At 41.2% G+C, this 13,942-nt stretch overlaps 1 protein-coding gene across 2 annotated transcripts in view; it reads right to left on the bottom strand.

Moving 5' to 3' along the window:
• Positions 1-10,507, bottom strand: part of LOC117412061 (neuronal migration protein doublecortin-like) — a 62,160-nt gene extending 51,653 nt beyond the window's left edge. For both annotated transcript variants that reach the window (XM_058989043.1, XM_058989042.1), the window contains exons 1-2: positions 10,364-10,507; positions 1,459-1,886 (exon numbers count right to left, since the gene is read on the bottom strand). In XM_058989043.1, coding sequence (XP_058845026.1) covers positions 1,459-1,822 — 364 coding nt within the window. In that variant the 5' untranslated portion in view covers positions 1,823-1,886; positions 10,364-10,507. The remainder of the gene's footprint in view (positions 1-1,458; positions 1,887-10,363) is intronic.
• Positions 10,508-13,942: the final 3,435 nt, after the last annotated feature.

A 13,942-nucleotide genomic window follows, 5' to 3' on the forward strand; every position in this document is an offset into this window, starting at 1 on the left:
TGCGCAACTTGTATGTAATACACACACTGTATATGAACACAGATATTCCTCTAGAATTTGCAAAGGGGTGAGCTGATATAATCTTTTTGCCATAATTCAATCAATTCAACTTTTAAAAGCGAAATGAAATGAAAGAATGCTGTGTTAGATGTATGCAGTGTGAGCAGTCCGGTCTGGGGAGTATATGAGGTAATCCTACACTAATGTTCTGAGGTTACATATTTGTCCCCACAAATGTCTTTAAAATGATTACACTTTAAAGAGACACGTTGGGCCAGATTTAAAAGTAAAGCTTCTCTTTTGTCATTAAAATATGATGTAAACTCTCCAATAGAAAATGTGTTATATAAAGACTTCTTAATGTCTTCATTAACAATCTCTTTGACATGCGATACCTCATGAATCACCATATGACACTCAGCCTTCTTTTGCAAGTGGGATGGTGGTTTGGTGTTCAGGACACCTGTTGATTTTGGGAGTGAAAAAATGTGATTCTAAACTTGCAGTAATTATTAAATCTACAGTAAATTCAAGCCAGTAGGCAGTGCTTTGCTACTATGATGTGGTACTAACAATTGCTTTATAAATACTTAAAATACTTTACAAATAAATACTTTTAAAAAAGGATCATTTTGGGGGGTAACATTTGATCAAATTTACAGTGGGGTTCAAATTTTACTGTGGGGCTCATTGAACCTCACAACCCAACACTAGAAAGGCTGCTGGAATAAAGTGGTTGTTTTCTGTAGTTTTCATTTGTAATCAACAGGTGAGGCTGTGGTCCAATACCAGAGAATGGAAAATGATCAACTCTCCTGCCATCCCACTAATCAGGGATGGCAGGATGGCCAAACCACTGACTGCCAACACTGCGCATAGAGCCAGCCCAGTCTGAAAGGCACCCCAGACTTACAGCTTCCCATTACAAGCTCTGCACGCGTTGGCATGGAAATTAAAAACCGGCAGCTGCTATAGTGATAAACGTGACAACTAATTAAATCAGCTCTTTCATTGTTTTAAAAAAAAGGTTGTCTGTAAATTTCCTGCTTAATTGCTACTAACGAGTGGCAGTGCCGTTTATGAGATCGCACTTTCTTTACCTAGCTGGTTTGATTTGATCTCTGTTTTAAAGCACGGTTCACAGTTGTAAAAGTCTTTCTCCACACGAGGGTTGTCAGCTCTGAGATACAATTTTTGCAGAGAGTCAGTGGTTTGACAATTCTGTTATAAAGGAAATTTGCAAAAGCATTGTTATTGAAAAGGTTATGCAAGTCATAAGGGTGTATTTTATCTCTAGATAAAATCTAAGAACTAAACCACCCCCTAACTGCACAATGTACTTCATCTACGTTGTGGAGATGGGTCTACACATCAGTGGAGTGCAGGATGAGTCATGCTTGGACAGCTTGAAAGATAAAGAATGCTGATGAATCTCTGTCCTAGTGATGCATCACTAACCTTCCTCCAGCTCGTCCATGGAAGCGATCTTGGTGGTGCCGTCGATGCTGAAGATGAAGCGGACGCCCTGCGGCAGGTTGATGTGGTCGGACAGGGAGCGGGTCAGGTCAGCCAGCAGCCCGTCGAAGGTGCGGAAGCGGTCAGTAGCCACGGCGTACACGATGCCCTTGAAGTAGCGGTCCCCGTTGCGGTAGAAGCGCACCTTCTTGGCTTTCTTCTCGTTGCTGAGGGTCTGCAGGGTGCGCGTGCGGTAGAAGCTGCAGTGGGCGCTGTGGGTGGGGCTCGGCAGCCCGTTCATTCGGGATCCTCGGGAGGTTCGGGAGCTTTTGTCCCGTTCATCGAAGTGTCCAAAGTCCAGCTCCATGGTTACAAACTCAGAAACAGGATGGTGCGGAGTGACTGGGGGGCTGTTGGATTTTTGTAGATATCTGAACAGAAAGAAGAGAAGATGTAGTCACTTGGTAGAACAGAAACTCATGGGTAATAAAGAGTAATCTATTTAATGTAGTTCATGGAACATAGACATTTTATCCTGATTCATCCAACTGCTTATATCGAACTGATTATAGAAGGCATGACTTCTATAATCATTACATCAGTTTCCTATATCTATTATCGATTAACCCTCACGACTGAGTATGGAACCAGGGTGAGCAAGGACCACTGCAGGTGTAACAGGGATCCTTGATACCATAGGTTGGGATTACTTTAGGGGATTTAGTAATCCTACCAAAGTTTATTTAGTTTATGTAGGGAGAAGGTTCCTGAAGCCTCCCTTTTAATGGGAGTAGCGCTTGGTCCGAGCTTGGCTACCTTTTATTTTCTAGTTGTTTTTTGTAGTGTTTTTGTTTTTGCATTTTGTTATTCATGTACTGCACTTGGATATATTGCCTCCCGCACTAGGACTACCATTGCAGGTGCCCTAGTGGCAGCCATCAACAACTGCACCCATTGTAATTAATAAAACCTGGACGCCTGAGCGGCGTTTCCGACTTCAGACTCTGTGTCTCTCTTGTTCTCTCAGCGGATACCCACACAATAACAGCACACCCCTGTTACAGGGACAAACAGGGATTTGTAAAAAAAATATTTGGATATTCTTTTAAATCTTTTGTTTTGAATTTGCTGGAAAACAAAGACATTATTTGTACTAAATTGCAATAAACTAAATTTCTCCAGAGTAAAATAACCCTGGTATCCCACCAAATGACCTATAGAAATGAAAGAAGGACTCTTCTCCACAGTATAAAGTGTTATTTATTTCAGACATCATTTATGCATTGGTTTCCTTATGCATGACTTCTTTCTCAAACGGTCATTTATCAATTCTGTTATATGAACGAATATGATGAGCATGGTCATTTTTGCCACCGAATACATTTCACACAGCGTCCATTTGAATATTTGTCCCAGCATTTTTGTTTCACTCTTAAATTACATTTACTTTCATGTCACAAACTCTAGCCCAATAGGTTTATGTCACAACATTATTTAAAGTTGAAAAAAGCCCATTAAATTACCATGATATACAGTAAATGTGCCCAGTTTGTGCAGTGCTATAAACAGGAATTAATGGAGTATATAATCTAGGTTCTGTAAAAACCTTTTACCTCCTGAACTGGCTGTTCTGAGGACATTCACTTCTGCCTACAGAAGTTGAACTCATCAGAACACTACTTCATTTCCTGCTTGTGCAGAATGAATTGCTCCTCAACTGTAATTGACCATGAAAACACATTTGAATGCGTCTTAAATTTAATGAAGCATCAACAATACATTAATGTAACAACCTTATTAACATGTTTCAGTAACACAGCAGGCTACATCACTAGCCTCCCTTGCGTCTCCGTTTCTAAGTGTAATGAGTTTGAGTGTCTCAGCCGCCTCAGTAGACATTAGTCAACATCACAAAACCAACACAAATAAACAACACATGGAGGTGAGTTCATTAAGGTGGAGTTGGTGTTCATAAGCTGTAATGTGATAGACAGTGAAACCTAGCTTTTATGGTCAATGAAATGGTCCCATAATAGTTGAAACATACATCAACGTTTTTTTTTATTGTATTTGGTATTTCTTCAATACAAACTGTTCAAATACGTTTGGGACTCCAGGAAACGTGAGCTAAGTATTCAGGATCGACTGAGTAGATCAGTGAGTGTGCCACAAAACCTCCAACAGCCCACCACAAACACCTGCTGCTTTTGAAAGAACTATTCCTGAATTGCAAAGCAAACCCTTTTCTCCCTGTACAGAAGAGTCCAGTAGAATGCTGTGCTGTGCATTGTCTGCAGTGCTGCTCCCCATTGTACCATACGCTGGGGTTTGAACAACCATTTTCTAATCCTGCTGTTTACAATGATGAACTCTTGGCCTCACTGTCAAACTGTCATCAGTTGGAGGATTGTTGCCAGTGCCAGGATGGGATTGTAAAAATGATGCAAATTGGCCATTAAGTGGCACAAAAAGCCTCTCTGTGTGCTCTTCTCCTTATTACTATTTACCATTTCTTTCCCTGTCTTTAACTGACAAGAATCTATGACTGGCACCAACCAAAAACTGCCCACAAGCAGAGTGGGGTCCATTCCAATTCCTTTTAAAATCAATTCCAATTCCCATTCCCTTTGAAGCAATTCCAATTCATTTTACGACATAGGCTTTATTGAGCAAACCTATACACAACCTATAGTCAAACACATGTACAACTTGTCAACAGCACCTGCAATTACACAGGAATTGGAAATGGAATTGGAATTGAAAAAAGACCCCAACCATGCCCGCAAGCATTATTATTGTATATCTTTGTATCATTACTGAGGAGCAGATTTTTTTATAGCTCCTATTTCTTGGTACCATTTAAAAAAAGCAGCACCATAATTAAAATGTAATCCTAGGATTAGCGACCCATATGGTTTGCCTTCTTGTGGGTTTTCTTTTCACTGGGTTAGTAAAGCAGCATGTTCCATTGCTTTGCAAATGGAATTTGCAAAGCAATAACTAAAAATGTCATGAGTGAATACAATCTGAGACAGAGTCAAGGCCTTTATACTAGCCAGTAGTCCACTAGGTGGCTGTTATACCGAGTTAAGGTACTAAAATGCTGCAGCGTGAGTGGTTGAAATATGAGCTATACTAGGGTGTAGGTTAACCCAATAGAAAGCCGTATCCCATATTTCACATTTAAAAGCTACTGGGTTAAAAGGACAAGTTGGTATTATAAAACCTCCTACAGTGCAAAGCAGGAATCCGTTTCTCCACACCTCTTAATATGACCCTTCTGCTGCCTGTTGAATTATTAATAAATGCACAATGGCTTTAAGTACCAGTGCAGTATATGAGGAGAGAGTGAACTACTGGGATTGCTATCTGAATGCTTCTTAACATCTTCTGAAGCAACCACTGATTCTGGTCATGAGTAATTCCAATAAGACTATGCGAACAATCAAATAATCCAATCACATACATGCCATTTAAGTTTGGACTTTCTTTTCTCCATTTGTGTTTACCTTATTATATTTAAAACCTCAGCCAGATTTAGTGGGGCTCCCAAGTGGCGCATCCAGTAAAGGCGCTCCGTGTGGAGTGTAGGATGCGCTCTATAGTCTGGACGTCGCGAGTTCGAGTCCAGGCTTTTCCTTTACCGACCGAGGATGGGAGCTTCCAGGAGGTGGCGCTCAATTGGCTGAGCGCCGCCCGGGGAGAGGGAGGATTAGTTTGGCCAGGGTGTCCTTGGCTCACGGCGCAGTAGCAACCTCTGTAGTCTGGCCGGGCCCCTGCGGGCTTGCCTGTAAGCTGCCCAGAGCTGCATTGTCCTCCGATGCTGTAGCCAAGGAATTATTTTAGTGAAAATCGATGAGAAAAACACAATTATTAGCAAGTGAGCCATTGCAACATCCAAGTGATTATCATGAGAGCAGGTTGCATATATAAAAAACACATAAATGGGTGGCTACATGGTGAGTCCGCAGTGTGAAAAAAAAGCGGTTGGCTGACGGCACATGCTTCGGAGGACAGCGTGTGTTCGTCTTCGCCCTCCCGAGTCAGCACAGGGGTGGTAGTGGTGAGCTGAGCCTAAAAAGAATTGGCCATTTCAAATTAGGAGAAAATAATAAAAATAATTGGCACTGACTAAATTAAAAAAAAAAAAAAAAACTAATTAATTGTAATCTATTGAAGCTAATTGTGCAACAAAATCAGTGAATATTTTATCGATTAAATCCGATATTTGACTCGGGTTTTAATTCTGCCACCACAGTATAAACCCACTTCCTGTGCAGCAAGTTTTAGGACCATACGTGTTGACCCTTATATCCCAGTCTTGGACTCTATGTGGGACGAATGGGGGTCCTAATACCTGGTGCACAGGAACTGGATTTAAGTCAAGGGGAATGCTCAGTCCAGAATGTGTGTTGCCAGTTTCTTCTTGTTGCTCAAGGCTGGTAGTTTGAGAATTGTTTCCATTCTCAAGCAGAGATGTATGTCTTCTGCAAAGTCCTGTGGCTGTTTGCGAAGTGGAGTGAAGAAAGCGCTTAACAAAAGCTCCAGGGTTTATGGAATGATGTCTGTTTGTGAAGTGAAGTGAAGAAAGCTAGGATTCAATAGAACTACTGTGTGATACAATTGAAAATGTGAATATTGCATAAGGGCATTGCAACATTTCACTATGCTTTATACCGTCCTCAAATGAGCGTGTGCTTAAAAACAGAAAATGGAGTTCTATATATATATTAGATAAAACATGCTCATTTCAGGTGGGGCTAGAAGAGTTGAAAGGTCACATCATATGATTTCTTTAGAATCAGGAAGTACTCAAAAGGTGCTGGCATCTAGGATTCTGTAGTTTCAAAGGGCAAACAGATTCTGGTACTGACAAAAATGATTACAATGCAAAACTGGAGCTAGAGAACTCTCTTGTTGTAAACTAAAATAATTCAACTTGAATGCATGTTTATGATCTCAAGATATCACTTACACACACCGTCCTGCAAGTACAGGAACAGATAAGGGCAGAATGACTTGGGGTTGGGCATTAGGTCTTGGCTGGTAGGAAATGGATAATATTTTAGGTACCACTGCACCTGAGGGACACATTGCTCATTAAAATATTTTGCATGCATTTGATGAGGAGACTCAATCTCCCGACCAGTCGCTCTGCATTTATTCATCATCTTGGACTGTCCTCTGACAAAGGTTAGGCTTCACTCCTGTGCTCTATCAAAGCCAAGCAGGTGGGCGACAAAGGGCACTTTGGCATTGCAGTCCATATTATTCATGCTGTGGCAGAATAGCAAAAGCACAGCACTAGAGAATAAGCCATTCACCCTGAAAGCATTAATGTAACAGGCTGTGACAATCTAACTTCTAAACTGCACCTCAATTCCACACTGTGCTACTGTGCAGGGTTTTGTAAACCTGAGACCTTGCAATGTATTATACGGTATCTTGGCTGCTATAAAGTTAATATAGAAACCTGAGTGGAGTCCTCATCCAATGGGGATGAACACTGGTTCAGACATTCCTCAGCACAAGATACAAGGGCCGGTACCTCTGTCTTTACCTGTAGTATGTATGAACATCACCCCTCCTTTTTTAATAAATATATGTAGAGAACAGCTTGTCAGATTTCAATTAAATGATGCTAAGGTATTCTTTAACAGATGATACTAGGAGATATATGGAGGAACCTGTCCTTCAGTCTGTATGTATGTCACACTGCCCCTTTCACATTGGCATGCTCTACCCAGGTCATAACCTACCCGGGTCAGGACCCGGTGTCATGCGGGTCGGGTGCGTGATTTCACACTGCTTTTGATAAAGCAGGGCTGACCTGGGTGACAGACACAAATGCACAATGCGCGTATCAATGCCCCGGAAGCAGCTTGTTACGGACGCTTCCTTCCAAGCTTCTCTGGATTGAACTGTTGACCCAAATGTTTCTACATCCCTGCTGCAATACAGCTCAAACAACAAAAATATGGCTAAACAGAATATACAGAAATGTTCCTTGCGGAAGTGGCTGTTAGTCATGCATTTTGTCTCGCTCAACTCGGGTCAAAGCGCGTCAACCCACATCCTGAGGTGGGTCTCTAGGACCCGGGTCTACCCAGGTACGTGTTTTCACACTACACGGGGGTAGCAAGAGCCTGGGCCCGGACCCGGGTAGGAGTGCCAGTGTGAAAGGGGCTTTATAGTGCCATCTCTTGTCATCTCAATGCTCAGTTTTCTTCAGGTTAATACTAGTATTATACTGGGATCCCAATGGGAAACTTCTTTGCAATGAGTCACGATCAATGCATTGACAGCACAAGAGCATAGCTACCCAGGGTTCCAGAGACAGACTGCTTCAGAAGCTCTTGCTTATGGGGGCTGGGTGGCGTATACAGACAGCAGGCCAATTCACAAGCCTCTCCTGCCTTTTACATCTGGGTTGTAATCATCTGAAATTAGTCTGATCTCAAGCTAGCCCCCCCGTGGAGAGGATCATAATCTTTACCACAAAATCAACACTGTGCATTTCAGCACAATTCAACACCACTGGCAGTCAGGACTGCCCTTATAATGGTCCTGTACATTTGTATTGGGATTCATTTAAAGGCTTTTTTTCCATGTTAATACCCATTTACTAATTTAACCCTGCTTGTCTGGGCTTTACCTTAAACTCTCCCTTGGGTATATCAAGCCGAAATATACACCCATTCTATATAGTGGTTATGGATTTGGCTCTCTTTTAAACACAATCGCCTGTTGGTTTTGCTTGCATCATTAGCCCAGAGGACAGTAGTAATAAGTACAAGTACAGTATGATGAGTTGCTTACAGTACTTTGTTTCACACCTGCATACAGTATATTGTTTAGTAGCCTAATTACTACAGTACATGTCACTTGTGATTTACAGTTTGGCAAGTATATATATATATATATATATATATATATATATATAGGGTAAATATACATTCTACAGCATCTGTTTGCTGACTTTTGTCTGTGTCTCAATATAGTCCAGCCCTGGGTATATTTTCATTAGCCCTGACACCAGCTATATTCATGGGGTTTGGTGTACTTCACTGTGATTATACTTTACTATCCTTTTAACAGGTTTGCTGTATTTAACTTTCAAAAGGGTGGGCTAGCATTCAGGCTGTGACAGACTGTAGTCTGTGTCATTGTCCCCTACCTAAATACACAACAAAAAGACAGCCCTAATCCTTTTTAGTTGCATAAAAAAAAAAACACACTACCAATAAATGATAAACCATTGATCTGATGTTGATGCAGATCCCAGCTGCTTTTCAGTACAGTCTCATGACATCATCCCTGTCCCTCCCAGAGCTGGAGACGATGACAATGGATTTCCACCAGGAATCAATCAAATCAGCGCTCAGTTAGGGTGACCTGATTGTGTTCCACACTGCACTCACTCACACTCCACAATGACACTGCAAGGAAGCTATGAGCACCGCTGGCTTCCCGGGTGTAAGAAGTTTTTGTCAGCTTAATTCAAACACACACACACACACACACACACACACACACACACACAGTCAAATACAAAAGACACATGCATGCACACATGTAGCCCATATTTTATATGACTTGTGTAAGCTTGCACAATGAGGTGCGTTCCAGAGCTAATCATTTCTTCTTTTCATGATCAGAAACATTGAAGGACAATAACACAAAGCTCATTTCAGGACCCGAACAACTACCCCTCCCTGCCATTAAGTCCTGGTTCTCCCTCAAACAAAGACTAGCAAATGTAATCATATTGTGTGGGCGGTGGTTCTGTCCATAGCCCACTGACTTCATTCATTTCCCAATCAATTCGAACCCTGGCCTCCAGAGGTAGACTAGTATATGAACCCATTGCATGATTTTGATGTCTGCCCCCTCCCTTTCCACCTCATTCCTATCAGACACTGCAGTGGCAGCGCTCTATTAAAGGGAGCATGCTTTGCAACGAGCGCTAGCTTTACACTCTCCAGATTGCTTCAGACCCTTTCTAGTTTCCATTCTGGATACCTACAGTAGCTGCGCCCCAGCCCCACAGTGCTAACGCTGGTATTGATTGTTAACTGCAGCAGCAGGGTTCACAAGGATTGCTGTACACTGCTTTCGAGGCAGCGGAAGGGTTTAGAAGAGAATAGGGTTCTTGCGGGTGTAACGTCCATCTGCTCCAGAGTTAAATCACTTTGCCGTGAGCCCAGGGCTCGTGCGTCCGATTGTTTCCTACTGCCTCCCGCTGAGGTGCCTCTCGTTATTAGTCTGAATATTCTAACCCGATAGAAAGGATTACAGAACTCTCTATAAATAAACGAAGCAGCTTGGGTGCTGATACAGAACTGCTACTTGGTGTACACCGGCAGCATGTTCTTCTTTGTATCAAACAGACACCCAGGCTATTACAATGTGAGAGACAGTGGCAGGCATTCAAGCACAAAGAAACCACCTTTCCCATGTATCTAGCAGCTATTCAGTAGCTACCAGTTTAAATTCACTACAGTGAACACATGTACAACTTTGCTTTTCAAATATTAATGCTGCAATTTTTTATTCACATTCAAATTATGGATATTTTAAAATAAAATTAAAAAACTATTTTTTTTACATTTCTGTCTAATGTCTGAGCTAATTATTATTATTATTATTATTATTATTATTACTGCTTTTAACGTTGGTGCTACCAGCAGATTTTCTTCAACACCTGCTTACATTGTTAATGTGATTGATCCATTCATTCGTGCATAATGTCATTTCTGTGCAGTTTCAAAAAAAGACAGAACATGTAACCTTGCTAAAGCACAAAAAAAACATCAAGCCCTTGAAAAGCCATTTCACACACATAGCTGTTCCCGATTTCTAAGCTATTCCCGTTCATCTTATTCCATTTGCACAGAGCTGTACTCACCAGAGTGCCTAGTGCTGCCGAGAGGGTGTGGATGCTGTAGGATAGAGAGACAAGCTCGCACTGCCTTTGTCTCGGCTTCAGACTGAAGAGTTCTGCTAGGGCGAGAGCGCTGCCTCCTGGGTCCTAGTGCCGACCTAACAGACCATAGCTAATCAATAAACGTGATTAAGCGTGTACTCTGCACATTTGACAAGGTGAAAAACTCCCTTTAATTGAAATAGTAATACATAACATCGTGCACGTAGTATACCAGAAATTTAAAAAATGACAATGCAGTTTATTCTAGCAGTAAAAAAGGCATCCCCTTTGTATCTACATACTGTATGAAACAGACCCTATAGCTGTATGAAAAAAGCTACATATATATTTAGGGTATCAATTATGTATTACAATAATATTTTTTCAGGGATGATGGAAGCACCTGCAATATGTATGTCTCACTGTCACAAAGACGGCCAGAGTGGGTGGCGTCAGACCAGAAAGGAATACACACAGACAGACGGTGGTGATGAGAAGCTGAGTGCAAATGATAGCACTCAGCGTTTATTAACAAAGTAAAAGGTTTAAACAGAACACAAAAACAGGACACAGCACTTGCGCCAAAATAAATAGACAAACAAAACGGATTAACACTACAAACGGTGCACGGACAGACACACAAACAAACACGGGGAGTCTATAAACACTTATTCACGTTGTTTTACTTTCCTTCTCCACACCCGTTCTCCACTCACCGAACACCCAAACCCAGAGTGAGTCAAACGTGCATCTATATATACTGTTGTGCTGGGATTCAATTACTAATTAATTATTCACTTGAATCCCAGCACGTGAATTAATTCTGTGCAACCCCGTGCTCACATACTATACTTTAAATGCACGTGAAGTGATACCGTGCCTAAATATAATTATACAATTTAAATACACGTGCTGCACACACCCATTTATATCCTGTGTACCAACTACAATACACCAAAATTTAACACACCACACGCAACATACAACATATAACACACACATGCACACAGGGGCGGGGCACATTGCCACACTCACACGACTGATTCATTTGTTTTGCAAATAGAATCCTGGACATGTGTTCTATAACATATAAAAGCTCTGAATGATGTGCAAGACAGACAGCAGTTCTGACAGGGTGTGTAGTGGGCTGCAAGTAGGCGCTCGGTTGGCAGATGAATCACTGATGTGTCCCGAGGGACAGTCTTAAGGATGATCACTCTGTACAACAGATTTTGCTGCTGATCTCCACATCACAAAGAAAAAATATGGCAGATGCACATTTATTCAGATTTCTGAAGATGAGCTTCACATCAGATTCTAAACCAGAAACCCAATGGAGATCAATCTACACTGCTGTGCAGAAACCCAAGATTAATCTACACCACTTTACAGAAATCCAATGGATATCAATCTACACCAATCTCAAGAAACCCAATGGAGATCAATCTACTCCACCGTCCCGAAACCCAATGGAGCTCAATCTACACCCCCGTCCATAAACCCAATGGAGATCAATCTACACTGCCTTCCATAAACCCAATGGAGATCCATCTACACCACCATCCAGAAACCCAATGTTGATCAATCTACACCACCATCCAGAAACCCCAATGGAGATCAATCTACACTGCCTTCCATAAACCCAATGGAGATCCATCTACACCACCGTCCAGAAACCCAATGGAGATCAATCTACACCACCATCCAGAAACCCAATGTTGATCAATCTACACCACCATCCAGAAACCCCAATGGAGATCAATCTACACTACCATCCAGAAACCCAATGGAGATCAATCTGCACACTGTCCAGAAACCCCAATGGAGATCAATCTACACTGCCATCCAGAAACTCAATGGAGATCAATCTACACACTGTCCAGACACCCAATGGAGATCAATCTACACCTCCATCCATAAACCCAATGGAGATCAATCTACACACTGTCCAGAACCTCAATGGAGATCAATCCACACACTGTCCAGAAACCCAATGGAGATCAATCTACACACAGTCCAGAAACCCAATGGAGATCAATCTACACCACAGTCCAGAAACCCAATGGAGATCGATCTACACACTGTCCAGAAACCCAATGGAGATCAATCTACACACTACCCAGAAACCCAATGGAGATCAATCTACACCACAGCCCAGAAACCCAATGGAGATCAATCTACACACAGTCCAGAAACCCAATGGAGATCAATCTACACTACAGTCCAGAAACCCAATGGAGATCAATCTACACACAGTCCAGAAACCCAATGGAGATCAATCTACACTACAGTCCAGAAACCCAATGGAGATCGATCTATCTTCAAGGTTTCATAAAACATACATGAACTGGATATTTCTGGTATCATGGAAAACTATTGTCCCCTTGTGCTTATATAGTGTTCTCCACAAATCGGGCGACATAATCCCCTGTAAGACACTATTTCCACCTTGGAGACAATAGCTTTCCACATTACATCTCTGTATTATAGTTATACATTAGACCACTTTTTATATATTTCATGTTTAAAGAACACCAGAAATAGGGAAATCAATGACCTGACGTCATATCCTGTGTGCCATATGAGAGACCCAATGCATAGAAGCTTAACGTTGTTTTAATGCGTTTTTTTTTTCGTGAATTGGCCAAGCAGGTGCTTTAAATTGTGTTAAAAGTTTTCAGCCATATGTTTTCTATTGAAATATATTCACTACCACTATAGGTACCCTTTAAATAAGGTTTGAAATTCATCAAAAACTTGTATCAACTGTTTCTACCATAGTTTAGAGTTTATCCTGCAGTTCGACAATATATCTAACCTTCAAGAGCGTTTACAAACATTGTAAAGAAATAATAAAAGAAAGCCAGGCCAAACATATGGCCGAACTACGAACTGATTAAATGAAATGAAACTGAATAGAATTAATTTGTACTCCTTTATAGAGTTGTATCGTTACATTGGTAAAAGTTTTCTGATTTTATTGATTTGATACATTGACATATTTTTGCAGTGCAGGATTGAATTTCAAAGGAACATTGATGTGACTAGACTAGATGTGAGACTTTTGTGAACTGATATAGACGTCATCATCTTGTAAGGCACTCCATCTCTATTTGCAATGCTTGCTAAAGTTTAACGTGTGTAACAAAAGGGAATTCAAAAGGTACCCAAGATTTTTACAGAAGTAAAAGTCTTTAGAAACAATGCAGAATTGCAACAACAATTAAAACATGTATGTGTCGGTAAATCATTTAAAAAGCAATCCCAGAGCCTTGCACCTTGCACAGAGTGATAGTTTATAACACAGGGTTCAAAGCATACATCTGCCATTACTGTGTGCCTAAACAGATATTTCCATTGCCTGGAAGTTGTTTGGATTAACTGTAAACAGTTGAAACATACCAGTTCTTACTTCAGAATAAATCAGCAGCCTGGTACTTCAAATAACAAATAAGGACTGAGTTAAGGCAAAATTGAATTGGGGTTAAAAGACTGCAGCCAGGTGAACTACAATTCTACCTCTTTGGGTGTAGGTTACATTTTAAGTTATGCATGCTAAAT

This window comes from Acipenser ruthenus, chromosome 16, assembly GCF_902713425.1.
Source record: "Acipenser ruthenus chromosome 16, fAciRut3.2 maternal haplotype, whole genome shotgun sequence".
Lineage (NCBI taxonomy): Eukaryota > Metazoa > Chordata > Actinopteri > Acipenseriformes > Acipenseridae > Acipenser > Acipenser ruthenus.